Source organism: Hibiscus syriacus, unplaced genomic scaffold (assembly GCF_006381635.1).
Source record: "Hibiscus syriacus cultivar Baekdansim isolate YM2019G1 unplaced genomic scaffold, ASM638163v2 tig00112225_pilon, whole genome shotgun sequence".
NCBI classification, from domain to species: Eukaryota; Viridiplantae; Streptophyta; class Magnoliopsida; order Malvales; family Malvaceae; genus Hibiscus; species Hibiscus syriacus.
The window spans coordinates 171,492-194,972 of record NW_024063273.1 but is presented as its reverse complement, the minus strand read 5'-3'; the positions used below and the strand labels follow the sequence as shown (position 1 = coordinate 194,972).

General features: G+C 35.5%; 3 protein-coding genes and 1 long non-coding RNA gene across 5 annotated transcripts; 3 read left to right on the top strand and 1 right to left on the bottom strand.

Annotated features, from left to right (window-relative positions):
* Positions 1-3,415: 3,415 nt before the first annotated feature.
* On the top strand, positions 3,416-6,886 carry LOC120176024 (cold-regulated protein 28-like). Of its 2 annotated transcripts, none has more exons than XM_039182538.1 (4): positions 3,416-3,713; positions 5,752-5,931; positions 6,024-6,237; positions 6,544-6,886. In XM_039182538.1, exons 1-4 carry the CDS (start codon positions 3,567-3,569, stop codon positions 6,708-6,710), a joined length of 708 nt encoding a protein of 235 aa, XP_039038469.1. In that variant the 5' UTR covers positions 3,416-3,566; the 3' UTR covers positions 6,711-6,886. The 2 variants fall into 2 exon arrangements, with proteins under 2 accessions (XP_039038469.1, XP_039038470.1); XM_039182539.1 differs by lacking the exon at positions 3,416-3,713 and adding an exon at positions 4,362-4,674 and having other exon boundaries at positions 6,544-6,865.
* Positions 6,887-7,718: 832 nt separating this feature from the next.
* On the top strand, positions 7,719-11,588 carry LOC120176005 (putative fucosyltransferase-like protein). The gene is made up of 2 exons (XM_039182523.1): positions 7,719-8,234; positions 11,342-11,588. Exons 1-2 carry the CDS (start codon positions 7,983-7,985, stop codon positions 11,576-11,578), a joined length of 489 nt encoding a protein of 162 aa, XP_039038454.1. The 5' UTR covers positions 7,719-7,982; the 3' UTR covers positions 11,579-11,588.
* Positions 11,589-17,477: 5,889 nt separating this feature from the next.
* On the bottom strand, positions 17,478-18,409 carry LOC120176004 (EKC/KEOPS complex subunit Tprkb-like). Its single transcript, XM_039182522.1, has 5 exons — positions 18,134-18,409; positions 17,967-18,050; positions 17,854-17,925; positions 17,660-17,783; positions 17,478-17,607 (listed from the first exon to the last, which is right to left on the bottom strand). The coding sequence occupies exons 1-4, from the start codon at positions 18,407-18,409 to the stop codon at positions 17,697-17,699; spliced, it is 519 nt and encodes a 172-aa protein (XP_039038453.1). The 3' UTR covers positions 17,478-17,607; positions 17,660-17,696.
* A 1,243-nt stretch (positions 18,410-19,652) lies between these two features.
* On the top strand, positions 19,653-20,971 carry LOC120176020. Its single transcript, XR_005521291.1, has 4 exons — positions 19,653-19,783; positions 20,199-20,324; positions 20,674-20,751; positions 20,880-20,971. It is a non-coding gene; the product is annotated as an uncharacterized LOC120176020 (long non-coding RNA).
* Positions 20,972-23,481: the final 2,510 nt, after the last annotated feature.

Genomic DNA, 23,481 nt, shown 5'->3' with positions numbered 1-23,481 from the left:
GTGAAAATGCAACATATTAGGGGGTAGTGTTGAACATGAATTTAGCAGATTGTATGATTATGTCAATGCATTGAGGATTACTGATTCAGAGGGTAGTTTTGATTTAATGGTTGTTAGACTCACTCTTGTTGAGAACCTTAAATTTAGGAGATTATATGTTTGTTTTAGTGTTTATTGTTTTAAGAAGTATTGTAGGGTTGTTCTAGGATTAGATGGATGTTATTTGAAAGGTGTATTTCAAGGTGAACTTCTGTCTGCTGTGGGAAGGAACAACAATAATAAGATATTTCCTATTGCTTAGGATGTGGTTGAGATGAAAAACAGGGACACTTGGGCATGGTTTCTGAAAAACGTTCAGACTAATTTGAATCTAGGAGATGGTGAGAATGTGACATTGCTTAGTGACATGTAGAAGATAAATTTCATTTTTCAATTTTAATTGTTTTCTAATTTGGTGCCTAATCTTTGTCTCAGTTCCAGTTTTGTGCCTAACCTTTGTGTCGGGTTCAATTTAGTTCCTAACCTTTATTTTTTTCCAGTTTGGTGTCAAATCTTTAATACTTATTTCCATATTAGGTGCCCAACTTTTATACTATTTCTACTGATTGCTTCTACTTGTGCTTTTATAGGGCTTGCTGGAAGAGGTCCCTCTGTGTTTACCAAATGTGGAGCACAGTTTCTGTGTTAGGCATATTTATGCCAACTGGAAAAAAAGCCCAAAGGAGTTTTTCTCCAGTTGTTGTTTTGGGCTTGTTGCAAGGTTACAAAAGAAGCTATTTTTGAACACAATGTCAATATAATTGGTAAGCTAAAAAAAGCTGCATATGATGATCTGATGGTTAGGCATCCTAGGTATTGGTCTAAAGCATTTTTTAGTACCAAATCAAAGTGTTATGATGTAGATAATAATTTTTGAGGCTTTCAAGTATGCTATATTAGGGACTAGATTTAAGTCAATAATTTCTATGTTAGAGGATATTAGGCACTATGTGATGCATAGAGTTGTTGATCACAAGAAAAATTTAATCCTTGTTTTATAAGACTATAAAAATATACAAGGTTATAAAACTAGTGGTTTTTTTTATTACATACATCTTGTTGTACAAGACTATAAAAGTAGAAATGTAATGTACATAGTACACTAAACACAATTGGAGAAATAATCCTTTTTTTAATTCGAGTAAAGTACACAAATGGTCATGAGTATAGGATATTGCTTTATTAAGTCCCTTGACTATTAAAAACTATCTTTTGACTATAGAATGTTACTTTATTAAGTCTCTTAACTATTAAAAGTTACAAATTGGTAATCCGAGTATTTATTATGTTCTAAACTCATCCTTATCCATTAAATAATTGACGATTGTTTAAGTTGGACGTTAACATGATGACAGAGATATGATGGTCGTTTGAGATTCTGGGATTAGATTTTATTATATGATAGTCAGTATGTTAACGTTTGGCTTAGAATACTGTCAATCTTTTAATAAAAAGGACAAGTTTAGAATATAATAAAAATTGAGTGACCATTTTGTTACTTTTAGCAGTCGAGGGATTCAACAAAACAACACTCTATAGTTGGAAGACCATTTTATAAATTTTAATAGTCAAATGACTTAATAAAGCAGTACCCTATAGTCAGTGGACCATTTGTATACTTTACCCATTGAATTAACTTTTTTCTCAAAATAAATTTAAGTAAACACATTTATCTAAAGGTGTCATCAATCTTTATATTATATATAAGTTATATAGAATTGATCATTATACTTTGTTTGATTGATTTTTGTCTTATACTTTTAAAATTTTAAAATTTATATTCCAGCACGAACCGAGTGATCTCAGTAGTAAATGAATTGTTGTTTTTTTAGAACCCCAAATTCAAGCACTATGAATATCATAGCTTTTAATGTCAAATAATTGAAAGTTATCTTTAAATAAATATTTCATTGTACTTACCCTATTAATAAAAAAATTATATTCTAACACAAATGGTATAAGGACTAAGGTAATACTATTATATATTTACTTTTAAAAAGAGTTAAATTAGGAAATATAAATTGATAAATTAAATATAATACAAAAATTAATAACATAATTTGATTTTAAAATTTAATAACTGTCATTTGAGTTAAAATTTTAAAACCTAAAGATTCAATATGTAACATATACATTGTATAGGGACTAATGACCGAATTCAACCCTCCAAATCTTTCCATGATACACCGTTAAAAGCAATGTTATTAAAATCGGATCGGATCGGTCGGTTCGACCGGTTGAACCGTGAACCAGTGGCCTGTCCGATCCGGTTAACTCCCAAAACCGGATTAGCACAGAACCGGTAAAGAACCAGCTGAAAATTGGGAAAATCGGGGTGAACCGGCTGAAAACCGGTAAAACCAGTTTGAATCGCCGGTTCACTTTTTTCTTTTTAAAAAAATTAAACCAAACAACGTCGTTTGTTCAACGAGCCGAGTCAAATTCGAGTATTGCTGAGCTCGACTCGAACTCGAAAACTTTAAAAGTAAGCTCAACTCGACTCAAAAACTCACGAGCTAAAAATTATCAACTCGAAATATAATATTAAAACTTGAAATCGAAAATGCTCGAACTCAAAAAAAATTTAGAAGTTCGATTGGAGCCTAAAATTTGAGCTCAATTGAAGCAAAAGAATAGTTCGCTTTGTGCTCACCAAAAGACTCCATGATTTTGAATGTCAAATTACCTCTTTTATTTATAGAAGTAAGTTTGATGCTCTTCTATGTTTCTTAGCCATGTGAGATTGTTTTGTTCTCATATTTTTACTCATTAAACTTTTGGGATACTATTATATGTTTCTTAGCCATGTGAAATTATTTTTTTAAACAATTAAACCAAATGACATCATTTGTTATGATTTTTTTAAACTCCAATTTTATTTTTTTGATTATAGTTATATAATTATATTTATTATTTAATATATTTTACCTTAAATATTATGTTGTAATTGATTTGAATCATTTTGTTTCACTTGATTTTATGGTTTTTCATTTATACATGTTATGACTTGTGATATTTTTATACCTTTTAATATTGTAAAGTTAAAAAAAGTGTTACATATATATTAATATTATTTTGAATATTATGTAAAATTAAAAAAAATATATTATTTTATATAAAATTCGATTCAACCGCGGTTGAACCCGATTGAATCAGTAAAACAATACCTTCACCGATTCAATGTCCGGTCTGATTTTGAAAACATTGGTTAAAAGAGCGCAAAACAGCTATCTGTGGATGCGGGAATAAAAAAAATAAATATCTGGTTGACATCGGCCCAAGATATTATCGCTCCTGATGACGTGGCACCTATCTGATTTAATCACACGTTTAAAAGCGTCGCCTTGCAGACCTTAATTGGCGCCCCTAACAACAACTCAACAAACACCGCCCCTCTCTCTCTCTATTTTTCTTTCTATTTTCTTTGCTGATTCCAAGGAATAACTTCCCTTTAAATTCTAAACAATCTTCACGTTTTTCTTATTCTCCGGTTTGAAACCAGAGCAAAAAAAGGAAAAGAAACTTCAATGGAACATAATCACCGGCGGAATTTTCCTGCACCGGCTTCGGATCCTTTGGTCTGTCTCAGTGAGGTAATTCAGACGAACTCGGACTCACCCGCCTCTGGTCTAACCATTGAGAGCTTCCGAGATCCTAGTGCTGCTGCAACACCGGTATTTTACTTATTTTTCCTTTTTTAATTGAACCTTTTTCTTTAAATTATAGCTTTGCTTGTGTTGTTCTGCGTCTATGATTTGTAGTGTTTAGTTTGTGTTGATATCATAATTTGAGTGCTCAAAATTTTGTTTATGTTCTTTATTTTTAGAAAAATGGCGGATTGATTTACAGTTATTAGGGAACGATAGAGAGAAAAACGAGATCCTTCCATTTTAGATGCTGATGCTGATTTTAGGATTGCGTGATAATAATGTTTTTATTTTTATTTATTTTCCATTTTCGTTTTTGCAGTTAATGATGTTTTGTTGTTAAAAACGAAGACTATAATAAATAGTTTTTTATTTTGCAAGGTTTCTGTTGTGCATCTACATATCTTTGTATGACAATCTCTGTTTTTATATAGCTTGATAAATTGATGCGATTTAATTTTTTTGGAGTAGAGAAATGGAAATTCACAGTAAAATCATGACTTATTTCTTTATTTAGCGCCAAGTAAGTGCTGTTTGTCTGAATCAATTGTTTAACGGGGCATTGTTACTGCAAAATCTTGTAGTTCTAAATTAATAGGCACTATGGCTTTAGATATTGCATTATTAAAATTAGCTGACCCTATTCCCATATGTAATGGGGTGAGGGGATATTGCATTATTAAACATACTCTTAAAAGACAATCATAGAAGTTTTTATTTCTCATTCGCTCGTTTGTACTTGCTTGATTTGTTTGTGGGGAAGCAACTCCTTAAATGTTTGGAAGAATTCTTTTTTGTTTCCGGTATTAATGAAAAATGAGATATAATTTCAACGAATTGCCAGCAAAAAAGTAACCACCGCAAGCTCAAAGCAGGAGTTCCCTATCAATGTCTCTGATTTCTAGCACACAAAATAGAGCTGGAGAGAACATAGCACCATTCATTCCCTCTGTGTGCATGTTCGAAATCTGATGATATGGTACTTGAGGTGATTGAGCTTGCTAATTTGGATTTCATTTTTCCTTTTTTTCCTCTGAAAAATGATTGAATTTCTAAAAATTTGATAGAGGATGCAGGTTTTAACTTATATTTCTCACTTTATATAAATGGAATTGGCTGCATTATTGTTTAAGACTGTTCATTGCTGGATTTTGATACTATTTATAATATGCTATTCTGTTCTTTTATGTTTTAGAGCTTTATTAAAGTGAAAATCTTAAGTTTATTTTAGACATTTCGTGTTGTGCAAGTGTGTCTTCTTTTCTTAACAGGTTTACCGTGAATAAAATGGTGGATTGAGACCAAAGGTTGGATGAATGATATGGAATAGTCCACATTCATGTTTAAAATTATATATGAATCTTGAAGATACACTGATTTTGAATGCTAGATTTGTGAGAAAATAACTTATGTCGTTCTTTATTCCCAAGGCTAAGCATTTGGATAGAGAGTGCATTAACTAAGATCCTTAATGGAAGAAGGTAGTTTTCAGTTGGATGAATTGGTTCTTTTATTTTTCACATGAGTTATCTCATATTATTTTCTTCCTCTTTTTATTTCTATGGGTCATTGTGCTATTATGGAGATCTACTGTTTGGCCTCTTGAGGAGGAGAATGTGCGTATGTATAGTGTATTTTTCTTTTTTTATGACCTTTGGGATCTAGTTCTCTCTAGAATTTCAGCATTCTCTAGTTCCTTCTATTTAAGTACAACACCTCCATTAAGGTTCTTCCAACTTTGATTAAGTTTTATTGGGCACCTTTTCCTTCGGTTTGCCTTGATAAATTCTACCCAAGAAATATAAAAAAGGTGGGGGCGTGGGAGATTAGGTAGAACGTAACAGAATGAGCCTTCAGCTATTTGAAATCACTATGGATTGGATAGTAAGTTAAAGAATGTGCTCTATTGGGGGAAATTCTTCTTTCTGTATCAGTTATCTCGTGTAAATGGTTGACCCCCCCTTTCCGCGTGTATTATATGGTTATTTATTTCCTCTTTATGGTTATACCTCTCTTATGATTGCGTATGCTGCTTTAATCTTTTCTGCCATTTCATATTTTTTAGCAGGGTGAAACTATGGTTTGGACAAACGAGAAGCACAATTCGTATCTTGGGTTCTTAGAGGCGTCATTTGTTAAGCAGCTGCATTATTCTATTAGTTTGCGAGGCTGTCACCCACAAGAGGAAATGTGGGAGCCATGTCCAACTCAATTGCGTGTCGGAGTACATAATTCTTCTCATCAGGTCAGAGACTTGCTCTTCTTTTCATCTTCACCTTATGGTTTCACCTTAATTATTTCCTTTCCTTTAATAAGTTATCTTGATTATCTTTTCAGTTTTTGGCTCTACAAGATGGCCACTACCAGAAGAGCAATGACCCTTTGTTGGACAGCACTGCTGATTCTAGTGATAACTGGGAAAGTCTGTTACATCATGTTACATCTGCAGGCAAAAGAAGCTCAGAAACATTATCACTTTCAAGAGAAACTGTGGTTGCCGATGGTGGAACGTACTCGAGAAGTAACACTTCCTTAGGCGGCTGCACCACTGGTAAATCTAGCCTCAATCTGCAAGCAAAATTTCCTCTTCCTATTGCCTTGATTCATTTCTGTTATGAGTTTCCCCTTTCCATGCTAACCGGTGTATACTTATGCATCGCACTTTCCCAGGTACATGCATCATCTTCGTAGAGATTTATGTAAACAGAAATGTTTTCTTCTCCTCGTATGCTTATGATGTAAATACTTGTTTGAATGAGGCTTTTTGTGGAGAGAAATTTTATATTTTTCCCCTCGAGTCTAGCGTGGAATGGTGGCCATACTTTTTAATTTAACCGAAGTATTTGGCTTTTAATAGAGGTTTGGGATCAGAATTTTGTCGATGAAGAAGACCAAAGAGAAAAGAGCAGTTGTGTCTCTCGGGCGAAACGCTTGAAGATGACAACAATGTATGATGCTTCAACCGAGGAGCTTCATCTGCCGAAAGTCCAACATTCTAAAGAAGAGTTGATTTTCTACAAATGAACCGAAAATAAAAACCAACGTCACATATATTTGGGCGTGAGAGAAATTCAGCAAGTTCTCACCCGGTCCTCTTTTGTGGAAGAATGCAATACGAATGGGTGGTTTTGCAGTTGGAAGATTTGGCATAGATAGATATGAGATGGAATTCTTTTGTTCTTTTTGTCCTCTATTATTAGATCCGAGCTGTGAGCTCCTCTATACCGATTAGATTATGAAATGTGTAAAAGATTAGATTATTCCGTATTTTTTCATTTTATTTTTAATGTCCATGAGAATATCATCTTTTAAAAGATTTCCGGTAGTATAAATAAATTATATAAAATTGAAACACCTAGTTTGGCATTTGAGGCTCGCAATTTGAATGAGTAACAAGGCACAAGATGTAATGATAAATATTTAGGTAAATTACACATTTAGTACCAAATTAACAGTTGTATTACCTAAATTTTTATTTTTTAAACCATACTTAATGTTTAGTTTTTATTTCATTTTTGTACACCGTTGTTAAAAACTTAACGCGTTTAGTATCTAAACTATTAATTTTAGTCCGTTTTAGTATCTAAATTTTTAATTTTTTTTCAAAACTTAACATTAAATTTTGAACAGAGGTATTAAAATAAGATAAAAACTAAAGTTATCAACGGTGGGTACTTAAAATGAAAATTAAAATTAAAATTTAGGTATGGCTTTGAAAAATTAAAAATTTAGATACTCAAACATATCAATAGTGATAACTTAGATACTAAATGCATAATTTATCCTGAAATTTTATATATAAACTTAAAGATTTTACATTTAGTGAACAAACGCCCTTAGTCTTAGCTTCTCTGATTTTAAAATATATTAATTTTTTTTTATTTAATTAATTAAAAATTAGTATAACAATAATAAGCACGCTGCTGATATATTATCCCAACTGCCAGTGTGCAAATAAATTGGCGTGGATAACCAGTTGGTACGAAGAGTGTCTTTCGTGTTTTATTTACTCCTTTCCGTCACACTTAACTCCCTCCCTCCGCCGCAACGGCTAGCCAGCGGTCGAAGCCATAAACCGGAAGCCCAACGCTCCTCCCTCAGAGCCATTGGTTTTCAAATTTAATTCCCATTAATGCATTGAGAGACAGAACAGAGGAAAGACTGTTTTCCTTCTTCTTTTGATTGATGGGAATTGGGCCATATCTAAGAGGAGCAAGAACCCATGAAGGGTTGCCCATATCCGAAGGGCTATCACATTCTTCATCATCTTCCAACAACAATAAATGATTAACTTTGATGCCTTTACTACTCGCCCTTCTCGTCATTGCTGAAATCGGTTTTGTGGGTCGTTTCGATTCGTTGCCTGCGATGTTCCGTGAATCGCGCTCTTCTGGTCGATTAAAGGTTGCTGGTGCTCGAAATTCTTGGATTCGAGCTTTGGGTGGTCATCGTAACTTGACCTGTGAAGAGTGGCTTGAGAGAGAAGATGTCGTGGTTTATTCAAGGGATTTTAGTGACGATCCCGTATTGGTTTATTGTCAGAAACCGGTTTTTGTTTCGATTTTTTTGAAACTTTGGCTTTTGAGATATTGACCTTTTTCGGAGTGATTTGTCTTTTATTTTCTCATTTCACCAAAATTTAAAAATAAATTATACATGAAATGTGTCGTAACCGGTTTTCGTCCGGGCACGAAATATTTATTTGACGGGAAAATTGATGTGAATAAATGATTTTGAAAATAATTTGGGAGTCGCCATCGGCTTTTTGGGCCAGGTAGGTTGAATACCTAAAAAAAATCTTTTAAAAGAATTTTTAAGAAAACATCAATTAAAAGATAAATTGATCTGCATTTTAACCAAAAATTCGTTCTTTTTAATAATAATAAGAGATTCGTGGTCGGTTACGTTTAGGGAAGGATTAGCACCCCTACAACGCCCAAAATTGGTACTTTTTAATTATAAATTGTCTTTATTATTAGAAATTTAAAAATTTAAAATATATTTAATTTATAATCCTATTATTTCAAAATTATAATTATGAGAAAAAAATAATTTATATATATTTATAAATAAAATATTTATTTAGTTAGAAATATCAGAAAAGAACTTCTAGGTGCCTTAAGACAGCTCTTTTCTTCGATATTAATATAATAATTTAAATAAAATTAAATTATAATTTTTTATAATATTTAATTTTAAAATACCAGAATAGGACATCCAGTTGTATTAAGACTGCCCTTTTCTTTAATATTGAAAAATAAATAAATAAATATTAAAATAATTTATATATAAAAAATATAAATTATTATTTATTATATATATATTTATATGACTATATAATAATAATAATAAAAATAATATTTAAATATATAAACAAGTAAAATTAAAACAATAAAAATACAATTAGAACTATATATTTAAAAGCAGTAAAATAAATGAAAATATTTAAAATTAGTGACTAAATTATAATAAAATTAAAATTAAATACCTAATTCATAATTAATTATTTAAAATTATAGGGATTAAACATGCCATTTTCCTTATTTATTAATTTGGTGACTAAAATAAAATTATATAAAATTCGAATATCAGATTAAAATAAATTAAAAATATATACTCAGGATTAAAATATTATTTATTAAAATTAAAGGATTAAATCAGTAATTTATCTAAAATATTTATAATTACAATTAAGGGCTAAAATATAAATAAATAAAATTTATAGACCAAATTAAAAGGATTATAAATTTGATTTAGTGACTAAAATGTAAGGATTACAAGTTAGAATGGCTGCGGAAAGGGTTTAACCTTTAGTTAATTACAAACAGATCCCTCCCCAAAACGGCGTCGCTTGGGGAGGGCTATTTAAGCCCCTAACCGGCTGGCCCTTCGGGCCAGCTCTCCCATTTTTTCTTTCTTTTCTCTCTCAAACAGAGAGAGAGCCAGAGTTCTCTCTGGCTTCTCTATCTTCCCTCGCCGGAGGGAATCCGGCAGTCGTCTGCCACCACAAATTCTGCCGCCGGCCACCGCCTCTGGTGGCCGAAAATTCCCCAAATTTACCTAAAATATAGATCTAAACGCCCTAAGACCGAGTCCGGTCTTTGCTTCCCCAAAAAGACTCCTAATCGGAGTAGATCTATGAAAATACCTTCGGTATTTTCTGTTCTCCGACGATGTTTAGTGCTTCCGGCGATGGTCAAGGCTCCAAGGGTAAGTTTCTTTCTTCTTTCTTTGTTTTCTGTTTTGGTTCACTGCTTGTAGTGGGTTCTCTCTCTTTGTTTGTTGCCGTCTGTGGCTGTGTGTGGTTACTGGTTTGCTTGCCCTCTCTTTGTTTCTGTCTCCCCTCATTTGTTTTGTAGGATCCGGTGGCTTTTATAGCCACCACCGAGCCATACTCGGACCGGTCTAGAGGGGGAAGTTCGGTGAGTCACCGAGCTATGTGGTGACTCACCCCATAGCCGCGACATGTGGGGAGGCAACTGGCCTTCTGGAAGCTTCTGGTAAGGCGGCGGCTTCGTGGCTGTAGCGCTGGCAGCTGGAACGTCTGGAAGCAACGGTGGCGGCCGTGTGGTCCCTAGGGTTATGATATCCTAGGGTTTCAAGCTGGAGAGCTTTGGACCGTTGGATCTTGCTAGATCCAACGGTGGAGATCATTGGCGGCTGGGGCATGAGATGAGAAACCCTAGTTGGGTTTTAGGGTTTATGTTGGGCTTCTGTATCTGGGCCACATTATTTAGGCTTGCAAACTGGGCCTGAGTTCTTGTAATTGGGCTTTGTAATATTTAATAAATAATTATTATAATAATAATAATAATAATAATAAATTTAAATTTAAAATGAAAAAATTGATGTTTACAAAATGCAGATAATATATTGTGTTTGTGACTTGTGTTATTGCTTTTGAGTGAAGATCATGTCTTTGTAGTATTTGTTAATGTCAGAGGAATTATCTTGGAACTCACACACACTCATATGTCTACCTGTCTACTTATGTCGATACTTATCTATGTATTAGTTTATACTAGACATCTCCTATAGTTTGTTCTATATTATTTTTCTACTTCAATCTACATTAATGTATGTTTATATATGTATGCATGTATGCATATCTGTAATGTTCTTTTACCTATACAAGGATGGAAGGAGGGAGGAGCGAGTGAGAACAATTGTCCCTCCTAAAATTATAAATGATCATATATTTTAAATATTTGCTTTGTATTTTCAATAATCTGATTTTGTCCCTTAAAATTTTTTAAAACTTTTTCTAGATATGTTTTACATTAGAAGTGTGTGTATATATATATATATTTCGCTCTAATGTTCTCATCATTTTATGTTTGTATGTGTATCATGGGTACCTAGACATTTCCTATATTATTTTCTTTTCTAGAACATTTAAGTTGTATGTTACTCTGCTAGTACACTTCTTCCCATTTTGCATGCATGTAAGTAGCATGTAGCTACGTATTTATGCAGGCAGGCATGCACGCACATATGTGTTAATATAGTACGTTATGAGTTTAGAAGTAGATTATTTTGGTAGTTCAGTTGAAATATTCTTGTGATTTTACATGTTATTGTTCCCAGCTTTGATGATGTTAAACTTCTGGGACTTGAACTTGCTTACTTAGTTCCTAAGCTTGTTGGTATTATAGGAGTTGAAACGGCCTTGTGCAGTGGGTTGTAAGATGGGACCCCATCCGAGCAAGAAACCTAATGCTATCATCAGTCAGCACCCAAAAGCTGAAGCACCTAGTGTGCTGCTCTCTATGGAATCGTCGGCCTACTATTCCGAAATTAATATTGCTCGGGCACGACGGTGGGTAATCACAATCTATATTGACTTGCTTGTGTTTGAAACGATTGTGGGACTTTTGCCGATGTTCCATTAACTACTTGTTTTCTTCCCACATGGAATCATCAGCTGCTTCAGGCTTCATCTACCCAATAAACACCTTCACATAAACCTTAATCTTATTCTCCTCACTAGCTTTCATACCATAAACATTCTCAAACAAACAATTCTGAATTTGGGTAACGAATTTCCTACACTCTTCGTCGGTCAAAAAATTCAAATCCCAAACAGCTTTATCAACAAAATCGACTTGTTTTTGATCCCCAAACATTTTCAATTGCATTTCAGTTGAAACCCTAGCCTTAACTTTCGAACCTGTTGAAAAGTCAAGTAAAGTGGCCAAACATATTGAAAAAAAATCAAGCAAAAATTTCGGTGCACATGCTTAATTCGGTGGAGCAATAATTGTGGAAAATTGATAAATGGGAACATTACAATTTAGTCACTAAAATTTAGGGTATTTATAAGATTAGTCCTTAAGATTCAACTATAAATACCCTAGCTCATGTAGTTTCAAAACCATCCCAAAGCATTCTAGCTTTCTTCCAATACTAGAGAATTTAGAGAGTTTCTTGAGAGTTGTTTTCTCCTTTTTTTATCGAGAGAGAATTATCATTGTTTTCTCCTTGGTAGATCGAGAGAGGTTGTAATTCCTATTTTCTCATAGTGAAATTCTTCTACCGTTGCCCGTGGTTTTTACCCTAAATTTTTAGGGGTTTTCTACGTAAATTTTGTCTCTTTTATCTTCATTTTTATTTTCTCAAATTATCAGTTGTGATTTTGCTCTATCCGATAGCCGTCTTCCGCAACAATTTGTATCAGAGCTAGATTAGAGTGTGTAATATCTACTTATTATCTTTGTAGTTGCCACCAAAAGGTGGATCCTCCAACATAAGAAAGTAAGAAGTTATTACCCATTCTTTGAAGGTTCCAGAGAACTATTCACGATAGTGAAATAGTGGGAGCTATCCGTAAAAGAAGCTATGGCAACGAAATTTGATATTGAAAAATTCAATGGGAGAAATTTCTCATTGTGGAAATTGAAGATGAAGGCCATCCTAAGGAAAGACGGGTGTCTAGCGTCTATCAATGAAAGGCCGGTGGATTTCGCAGATGACATCAAATGGGACGAGATGGACGGGAATGCTATGGCAAACTTTCATCTAGCATTAGCAGATGAAGTATTGTCAAGCATCGAGGAGAAGAAGACAACTAAGGAGATATGGGATCATCTCATCAAATTGTACGAGGCCACATCGCTGTACAATAAAATTTTCCTTAAGAGGAAATTGTACACTCTCCGTATGCCAGAATCTACTTCAGTGACGGAGCACTTAAATACACTGAACACCTTATTTTCTCAGCTTACATCTTTAAGCTGTAAAATAAGAGAACAAGAACGTGCTGAACTTCTACTTCAAAGTCTACCGGATTCATACGATCAACTCATCATCAACTTGACAAACAATAATGTCACCAGTTTAGTCTTCGATGATGTTGCAGCTGCTGTTCTACAAGAAGAAAATCGATGCAAGAACAAGGAAGACAAACAAGTAAATCTGCAACAAGCAGAAGCGTTGACAACGATGACAACGATGAGAGGGAGATCAACAGAACGTGGCCAAAGCAGCAGTCACAAACATGGTAGATCGAAGTCGAGGAGCAAGAAGAATTTAAAGTGTTACAACTGTGGAAAGAAGGGTCACTTGAAGAAGGATTGTTGGAGTCTAAATAAAAACTCCAATCCACAAGACAATACTTCAAACACTTCAAATGATGGAGATGCTCTATGCTGTGAAGCGTCAACCACCGTGGAAGGTAGAAAAAGATTTGCAGATATATGGCTCATTGATTCAGGAGCAACATATCACATGACCTCAAGAAGAGAATGGTTCCATCATTATGAACCCGTCTCAGGAGGATCTGTGTATAGTTGTAATGATCATGCCTTAGAGATCATTGGCGTGGGAACCATCAAATTGAAGATGTACGATGGAACAATTAAAGTTGTTCGAGATGTGCGGCACGTGAAAGACCTGAAGAAAAATTTATTATCCTATGGATTGTTGGATAATAATGCAAGCAAGATTGAAACACGGAAAGGAATCATGAAGGTGTTCCATGGAGCGCTTGTGGTACTGAAAGGCGAAAAGATAGTAGCAAACTTGTACATGCTGAAGGGAGAGACTTTGCTAGAAGCAGAAGCCTCTGTTGCCTCATATAGTTCAGATTCTGCAATGCTATGGCATCAGAAACTTGGACACATGTCAGAACAAGGAATGAAAGTTCTTGTGGAGCAAAAGCTACTTTCAGGCTTAACAAAGGTAACACTTCCTTTGTGTGAGCAATGCATAACAAGTAAGCAGCACCGGTTGAAATTCAACACATTAAATTCTAGAGGCAAAAGTGTTCTAGAATTGGTTCACTCTGATGTATGGCAAGCACCGGTTACATCCCTAGGCGGAGCAAAATATTTTGTCTCATTTATTGATGACTACTCCAGGAGATGTTGGGTGTACCCTATTAAGAAGAAGTCAGATGTGTTTTCAACTTTCAAAAAACTTCAAAGCACGGGTGTAACTTGATTCTGGAAATAAGATCAAGTGTTTCAGAACAGATAATGGAGGATAATATACAAGTGAAGAATTTGATGATTTTTGCAGGAAAGAAGGCATCAAAAGACAGTTCACAGTGACGAACACTCCTCAACAAAATGGAGTGGCAGAGCGGATGAACAAAACCTTGTTAGAAAGAACAAGAGCAATGTTGAGGGATGCAGACCTAGAAAAATCATTCTGGGCAGAAGCAGTCAATACCGCCTGTTATTTGGTGAATCGAGCTCCATCAACTGCAATAGATCTGAAGACACCAATGGAGATGTGGACTGGTAAACCAGTTGATTATTCAAACCTCCATGTATTTGGAAGTATTGTGTACGTGATGTATAACCCCCAAGAAATTTCAAAGCTAGATCCAAAATCCAGGAAATGCAAATTCTTGGGGTATGCTGATGGTGTAAAGGGGTATCGCTTGTGGGATCCCACTGCCCGCAAAGTGATCATTAGCAGGGATGTTATCTTTGTAGAAGATAAGCTACAAAGAAAAGAAGACGATGATAGCGCTGAAAAGTCAGAGACTACACAGATACATGTAGAAAAGGAGGTTGAACAAGGAGATTCTTCTGAAGCAGAACCAGCACATGATGAACAAGAACCAGAGAGTTCTGAAGCTCCAACAACTCGTCAATCAGATCGTGTGAGAAGACGTCCCAATTGGCACTCAGATTATGTTATAGAAGGTAATATTGCATACTGCCTTTTAACAGAGGACGGTAAGCCATCGACATACCAAGAGGCAATAAACAGCTCAGATGCTTCACTATGGATGATGGTGATGCAAGAGGAAATTGAAGCTCTTCATAAAAATAATACATGGGACCTTGTGCCACTACCACAATGAAGGAAGCCAATTGGTAACAAATGAGTCTTCAAAATCAAGTGAAATGGTGACGATCAAGTTGAGAGGTATCGTGCAAGACTGGTGGTCAAAGGATATGCTCAAAAAGAAGGTATTGATTTCAATGAAATATTTTCTCCTGTGGTTCGACTAACAACAGTTCGAGTAGTTTTGGCAATGTGTGCTACATTGAACTTACATCTAGAGCAACCAGATGTTAAAACAGCTTTTCTTCATGGAAATCTTGAAGAAGAGATTTACATGCTCCAGCCTAAAGGTTTTGAAGAAAAAGAAAAGAAGAACTTGGTTTGCAGGTTGAACAAATCTTTGTACGGTCTAAAGCAGGCGCCGAGGTGTTGGTATAAGAGATTTGATTCCTTCATTATGTGCCTTGGATATAACAGACTTAATGCAGACCCCTGTGCTTATTTCAAGAGGTCTGGTGATAACGATTTTGTTATATTGCTGTTGTATGTGGATGACATGTTGGTTGCAGGACCCAACAAAGATCATATTGAAAAATTGAAGGCACAACTGGCTAGGGAATTTGAAATGAAGGACTTGTGATCAGCAAACAAGATTCTAGGGATGCAAATTCACCGAGACAGAAGTAATAGGAAGATTTGGATAAAAGCAAATCTACTACAGGATATGTGTTCAAAGTTGCTGGTGGAGCTGTAAGCTGGGTTTCAAAATTGCAGTCAGTTGTGGCTACATCCACAATAGAATCAGAATATGTAGCAGCTATACAAGCCAGTAAAGAAGCAATATGGTTGAAGATGCTATTAGAGGAGTTTGGGCACAATCAAGAGTATGTCTCTTTGTTTTGTGACAGTCAAAGTGCCTTGCATTTAGCAAGGAATCCAACATTTCATTCAAGGACAAAGCACATACGAGTTCAGTACCATTTCATTCGTGAAAAGGTGGAAGAAGGGACGGTAGATATGCAGAAGATCCATACCAAAGACAACATAGCAGATTTCATGACGAAGGCGATCAATGCTGATAAATTTACCTGGTGTCGATCCTCTTGTGGCCTGTCAGAAACGTAAGCAATATGAAAGTACAAGGTAGAAAGAATGATGTGAAGATATGATTGTTCTAATCAAATCTTCAAGTGAGAGATTGTTGAAAAGTCAAGTAAAGTGGCCAAACATATTGAAAAAAATCAAGCAAAAATTTCGGTGCACATGCTTAATTCGGTGGAGCAGCAATTGTGGAAAATTGATAAATGGGAACATTACAATTTAGTCACTAAATTTTAGGGTATTTATAAGATTAATTCTTAAGCTTCAACTATAAATACCCTAGCTCATTTAGTTTCAAAATCATCCCAAAGCATTCTAGCTTTCTTCCAATACTAGAGAATTTAGAGAGTTTCTTGAGAGTTGTTTTCTCCTTTTTTTATCGAGAGAGAATTATCATTGTTTTCTCCTTGGTAGATCGAGAGAGGTTGTAATTCCTATTTTCTCATAGTGAAATTCTTCTACCGTTGCCCGTGGTTTTTACCCTAAATTTTTAGGGGTTTTCCACTTAAATTTTGTGTCTCTTTTATGTTCATTTTTATTTTCTCAAATTATCAATTACGATTTTGCTCTATCCGATAACCGTCTTCCGCAACAGAACCCACTTCCAAAACCCAACGGGATTCACCGTTATCAACGTCATTTTTCTTAGTGAAACTATAAGAAGTGAGTTTTTCAGAGATTACCCATTTGGCTTTGGGGGGTGTTCCCGCGTATATGAAGGTAAAGCTTCACCGGGTTTTTGAGATTGGGGCTCGGATGTTGGGGGGGGAGTTGTATCTCGGTTTTAGGGATTTGAGCTTAGAGTCAATATCGTCGATGTTTTTGCTATTACCTGAAGAAGTTGATGATGAATATTGGGTGTTTCGGTGATCGCTTAAAGCGTCGTCGTAAAGCTCTCATTCCTGTTCTTCTTCATAGTCTTCTTCGGATTCTGAATCGGTGATTCGATCTTCTCTGCATTGTGAAGTACCCATTTTTGGATCTTAATGAATTTCACAAATAGATTGAGAGAGTAAATTGCAAAATTTAATAATTTTCTAAGATTATGATTTGATGAGTTATGGGTTTGGGAGAAAGGTAGGAGGCGATTAGCAGTTAATACATGCTAAAAATATCCCTGGAGAGATTTTATTCTTTTCTTTTCTTGAATCAGGCCTAACTGAAAAATATTTATTCAAATTCAAATTCAAATTATTAATAGACTTACCCTTAATTAATTAATGAAACCGAGCTTTCAACAAAGTAACCGTATAACGTGGCGCTAAATCTTAGTAACCAAGCAAAGCGCCTCACGTTGGAAACTTGGGATATTAGCATAGACAAGCCATCGCGTCGCGTTTTGAAAACGCAAAACGTAAAAAATAGCAGTTAACAGTAGGCATTTAAAGAAACTCCAAAAATAAGCTTCGAATTTCCCCCTTTACAGCTTGCAACTGTTTTTCATAAATCTATGAAGTTGGAATTTTAGAATACGCCACAATTTCCAAGTATAGTTTCCCATAGTCTAACTAATAAGAACAGTTTGACAACAAATACATAGGCATTTACATTGCTTTTTGCTCCATTTTCCCTTGAGAATCAATGCTGCCATTGTAATCACAGAACACTAATCTTGGTGGGTCAAACAATTGGTGGATGCATATACTAAATGAGAACAACAACTCAACACTCTCATAAAGCATCTCGAGCAGCAATTCGGCATGTTATGGCATCTGCAAGTGTTGATATGCCTAGCTCGGGGCCGGATATTTTGTAGTGCTGAATACCCAAAAACGATAAACAAATCATATGATAAGGGCAATAAAATACAGAGATCAATGTCACAAACCTTTTCTATCTGAGCTTGGTCTGCTCTTCCTTCCAACTCCTCTAAACCGATCTCTTTTCCATAAATAAGCTTCTCCACAGCTTTCATCTATGAGCCATTATAGTATAGATCACCTCATCAGGAGAAGCGTTAAATCGACCTGCAAGGACATAACTTGAATTTTCGGAAATACCACATCTTTTCAAGGACTCTGTGATCTGGAAATAACCATCGTTTATCAACTTAAATCTCCTACTAACTGAAAAATCAGGTAAAAGCATAAATGCTTCAGAAATATTACATGCTTAGATCCTGAGTAATTGTAAACAAGCTCAGAATGGAGTCTCACAATTGCCGGCTCGTTAGAACCAACCTTGGAGTGAAGAATCCGGAATACCTCCTTGTTATCCGTTTCAATTTCCAACCTTCGGATGCCCCGATCCCATGCAACTTGGATCACATCCAGAATCGGCCAAAGTTCGGCTTGCAACATAGCTGTGCAGCTGATGTTTCTAGTGTAGCCGATAATAGAGTCTCCGTTTTCATTCCGGATGACCCCGCCGCTAGATACCCTCATTGTAATTGGATGAACGCCTCCATCCGTGTTGAGTTTGAAGTAACCATGTTGAGGGGCTGGCAATGGACTCTTCTCCTGCACGTGCTATTCATCTTGTTGTTTTCACTCGCCTGCATGAGAATGCTCACCCAAGTTTTGGCTGCTTGAATCGTTTCCATTGCTGCCCAGACTTTCCGATTGAACACAAAGTCGTTTCGATTTTTCCAAAGCTTCCATATGACGATGCCAAAGAAGTGCCTCCAGTGCCATTCTTCGGTTCTTAATCCTGCATTAGTGACAAGATTACATTGCAACCAATCAAATAAATCAGAAGAAGAAAAAAATTGGGTTTTGATGTGGTCCGGAACCAATTGATTCCAAATATTTCGGGCTTGAAAACTATCCCGAAGTATATGACTCGTAGTTTCTTCTAAGGTGCCACAACTCGAGTCATTCGTGATCCCGCGCCGAGCCCTTTCGGCATTAGTCATTAGCCTTCGGCGTAAAATGGTCCATGATAGCTGCTTTATCCGTTGTGGGCAATCGAAACCCCAAGGTAAATTCCAATTTTTATCGGTCGGATCCCTGTCAACATGTTAGATATGATGAACAGCATATTTGACTGTGCAAATGCCATTTGGTTCCAAGCTCCAAAGCGGCAAATCCTCTCCCAAGCTATCCTTTGGATACGACATGCTTGTAATCCACTGTAGCAAATCCTCATCAACCACTCTCCTAAGCAAGTCAAAGTTCCAATCGCCCTCCCAGTAACAAAGTCACGCACTGCCGCTTGAGGAAATTGGATTTGAGCAGGCGGGACAAAGTCAGCTATGGGACCTAGACCAGGTATCCAATTGTCAAACCAGAATTTAGTGTTTCGTCCGTCCCCGATGGACCATAAGATATTCTCACAAACGTAAGACCAAATCAGGGCGAGCGATTTCCTAATAAAGGAGCTATTTGTCACCTTCAGGCTATTAGGCATGAGTTGTTCCACTTTATATTTTGCACACAAAATTTGAACCCACAGGGTGCATTAGGAAATTGGACCCAAGCTTCACAAGAAAGGCTTCATTTTGAGCACGAAGAGATCTAATACCCAGTCCCCCATGCTTATACGGCTTGAAGCAAGTGTCCCACTTTACGAGAGCAATCTTTGAAGAGTTTTGTGTACTACCCCAAATGAACCGGCGAGCAATTTGCTCGATCTTCTCGTAGACACCTTTCGAAATTGCCACTGTTTGCTCGATCTTTTAATCAGAATGACATTTGCAGCTTGCAAAACTGGCAGGAAATAAAGTTGTAGCGACTTGTGGAGGAAATGAAAAGGCAAGGCTTTTGAAAGAATTGGGGGTTGATCGAGTCATAGACTATAATACTGAAGATGTCAAAACTGTATGTATCTGAAATTCTTCTTTTCAATTGATCTTTTTTCTTTCATGTAGACACATACTTGTACCCAACACTCCCAACTGAACCCGACTAGCATAAATTTGAACTCTCAATTGAGATGGATTTTAGTCTATTTAATCTACTTTGCTGGTTTTTCAAACTGTTGCATCCTTTTTAATCAGCATCCATAGCCTAACTTCTGTGATTAATCTCGACACCGTCTTCGGTGACTAACGATCTCAGTCTTCATCATTTTATCATCATCCATGCCATTTCCATCTTCTGAGACTGATCCCACCACGGTTTGCATAACTAAGATCTCGATTGCCATCTGATTGAAGGCTTTGTAATGCTGTCATTTGATAATTTGTGTTTGGCTGGTTTCATAGAAGGAACATCTGACTTTGTAGTCTTCCAGGCTCTCAAGGAGTTTCCTAAAGGACTCGACATTGTGTTCAAATGTGTTGGTGGTGACATGTTTGATTTGTGCATTAATGCTTTGGCTATCCGTGGACGACTCATTGTGATAGGAATGATCTCTCAGGTTGGTTTTGTTTACCATAACTTTTAGTTTTTATAGCTCAGATTTGACTCTTTTGGGTCATTTTTATGATAATATATTTACTAATCCGAACTCATGACCTTTTCTTAAGAGACTTAGCGTCTCATCCTGGTAGACCAATTGGCATTTGCTATAACTGTATTGAATATGTTCCCATATCTGGCACTATCCAATTAACAATGGTTGTCGTAGGTTGTTAGAGAATGATCAAAACCATATGTTCCCAATCTGACATGAGATCGTTGCAAGTGAGGTTTTAATTGCCTAAATAAACCGTTCATTCTCCATATTCGCAACTTTATACTTCTGATGTTGTACTTCTTAGTTACAGTATCAAGGGAAGCATGGATGGATGCCGTTTAATTACCCTGGACTTGTTGAGAAGCTTTTGGCCAAAAGTCAAACTGTGGTATGTAGTCAGTAAAATTTGTCTCAGTGATCTTAAAAAGTGTCCATATATACGCTTATGTTGTCTTCTTTGCACTTGGCATTTGAAGTCCTGTGATTCGATTGTATTGAAAGTTGCCTTGTTTTTAGGCTGGCTTTGTCCTGTTTCAGTATAGCCATTTCTGGAAACAACACCTGATTAGACTCTTTCATCTTTATTCTTCAAGAAAGCTTAAGGTAGTTCATATATCTCGATCTCGAACACTCGGTTAGCATAGCATTTGCAGTGAATTCGATTCTAACAGCAATGCCATACGAAGCCTTAGGTTTCTCCCTTTCCTAACAAGCTGTAATTCAATTCTAACAGGTTGAAGTGGACCCAAAAAAAATTTTGGGTTTGGATACGGTCACAGATGCTGTTGAGCATTTGCATTCGGGTAAAAGTACTGGCAAGGTGAGCACAAATTTTCAGTTTCAAGCAAAACCAAATTAGGCCTATAATGTGTTTTATATTACTATCAAAATTCTATAGGTTGTGGTTTGCATGGATCCGAGCTTTGAACATCAAATGGCGAAGTTATGATTCGAAGCCGAGGAGATGATTGTTCATCCCCTCCCGGATAAGGTGTTAAACAAACCAATTGCTTTTTGCCTCTTCTCTTTAATAAACTCGTACACAGATGAGATATTGTAATGAATAAAGAGGCATTGAAATGCTGCCCTTTTTTGTATTTTATCAGACGCATTCTAAGAAAAATGTAGTGCTAAATGATACCATGTATCGGATAGAAACAGATAGAAAAACAATGAAGCCAACGGAACCCCCAATAAGACTACTGTTGTTTAGTTACAAGGAGTATGTTTCTAAAGAAACATACAACAGCTGAATTGCTTGATATGATTTCCTTTCTCAATGGCAATTCAAAAGCCTATTGTAAACATCGTTTTTTTTTCATTTTCATTTTATTATGTAAAAAAAAAACAATATTATATTGTCGTGGTTGAGGTTATTAATACCCCAACCACCACTTGTAAAATCACTCAGTATTTGTCCCGCCAAATGATGGACTGAAAAGCAGTTTTTGTTTGACTTTCTTTCCCTCCCTTTTGGCTGGCTTATTTTCCTTTCTTTTCTTCCTTTTGGTTTGTCGGGGTTCACGAGTTGCAGGGGTTGTGTGATAGAGGCCGGATCGTGTCCTAGAGACGCCTGCTGTTGGTGGCTGGCGAAAGTCGGGGAGTTTCGACGGAGAGGTTGATTTTTGAGGGTGGTTTTCGGAGTTCGGTTTTGTGAGTGATTAGCGTCGGGGGGCCTTTTTTACATCGTTTAAGTCGTCGGTCGGAGCAGGGAGTGGCCAAGGGTGGTTTCCAGCGTTGGGAGCTCGTTTTTGAGCTCTCTCGGCCGTCGAATGGGGAGGAGAAAGAGCGAGAGAGGGAGATAACGGAAGTTTTTCGGCCGTTCAAATCGTTCGGTCGATCCTCCTTCTTCGTGGTAAAGGTCCTCGTTTGGAGTAGGGTGGTCACCGGCTCGGTGGCCGGCGTGTGAGAGCCGGAGTGCAGTGATTGAGTACGTTTGAAGCTTTGATAAGCTTCTCGTCTGGTTTACGTAAAAAAGGGAAGAGTATTTTGTTTATATGGTAAATGGGTTAATCACGTAATCAGGTCCCCGATTTCTAGGGGTTTTCTGTTTTGTTTATCTGTTTCAGGGTCAAGTCGCAGTCCAGATCCTCCCAGTTTCTGCCTATTTTACGTTTTGGTCGGTAAAATCATCTTTAACCTTCTTATATTTTAGCTTCTTTTGCACTCTGGTCATTAATTTTGTTATTTATTTCGAATATGTATATTAGTTTTATTAATTTTCGAATTTAGTCACTTTTTTTGTGTTTATTCATTTTAGTCAGTGTTGGGATTTTGTTTCTTATGATATTATGATGTGGATGTAATATTTACAATTTATTCATTTTAGTCACTTTTTCTGATTTGGCTACTATAATTTGTAATATTCTATTTTAGTCCCTAGTTGTGGTGTAATATATTATACGCTATATTTTGCTTATAAAATATGTAATATGTATTTTAAGTGATACATATGTTTTATATTTTAATATTTATAATTCTTGTGAATGTACAATTTTATGTTTTTTTAACTTAGGTACTTTATTTTCTTTAGCACTTTAATTTTTGTAATGTTCATTTTAGTAATTATATTTTGTTTGCTTATTTAACATAATATTTATACTTTAAAGTATGCATTTGTTAATTTAATCAAATTTTATTTCCATCATTGAATATCATTTAATTTTTTTATCTTTGCTTTAATTTTCATTTATTTGTTCCTAATTAGTATTTTTAATTTATAACTTTTGCCATGAAAATTTGTTTGTGCATATAGATCTGAATATTTCGAATATGTATGAAAGCTTCATATTAATCGATTTCATAATTGGATTAAGGGTAGTATTTATTTATTTTAAAATATTAAGAAGGGACGGTCTTAAAGTAATTAGATGTCCTATTCTGATTTTTTAAAATAAATAAACACTCTATTTAGAAAAACCTAAAATTTGTGAATATGCCTACTTTAGTTTTATTCATTTTGGTTGAATCACATAATTTTAATATTGCGTAATTGTGAGAAATTATTATATTTTTTTTTATTTCAGTTGGAAAGAAAAATATTCGTCCTAAAGTATTTTATGGATTATCTTCTCTTCTATTGAAAATATTAGAATATTTTCTATTCTTCCGTAGAATT

Coding starts and splice junctions, on each gene's coding strand:
- LOC120176024 (XM_039182538.1), top strand. CDS start 3,567: ATGGAACATAATCACCGGCGGAATTTTCCTGCACCGGCTTCGGATCCT. Junction 3,714..5,751: donor CTAGTGCTGCTGCAACACCG/GTATTTTACTTA, acceptor CATATTTTTTAG/CAGGGTGAAACTATGGTTTG. Junction 6,238..6,543: donor CTTAGGCGGCTGCACCACTG/GTAAATCTAGCC, acceptor GGCTTTTAATAG/AGGTTTGGGATCAGAATTTT.
- LOC120176004 (XM_039182522.1), bottom strand. CDS start 18,409: ATGAGGGTATCTAGCGGCGGGGTCATCCGGAATGAAAACGGAGACTCT. Junction 18,051..18,133: donor ATTACTCAGGATCTAAGCAT/GTAATATTTCTG, acceptor GGTTATTTCCAG/ATCACAGAGTCCTTGAAAAG. Junction 17,926..17,966: donor TTAACGCTTCTCCTGATGAG/GTGATCTATACT, acceptor AAAGCTGTGGAG/AAGCTTATTTATGGAAAAGA.
- LOC120176005 (XM_039182523.1), top strand. CDS start 7,983: ATGCCTTTACTACTCGCCCTTCTCGTCATTGCTGAAATCGGTTTTGTG. Junction 8,235..11,341: donor TGGTTTATTGTCAGAAACCG/GTTTTTGTTTCG, acceptor TTGGTATTATAG/GAGTTGAAACGGCCTTGTGC.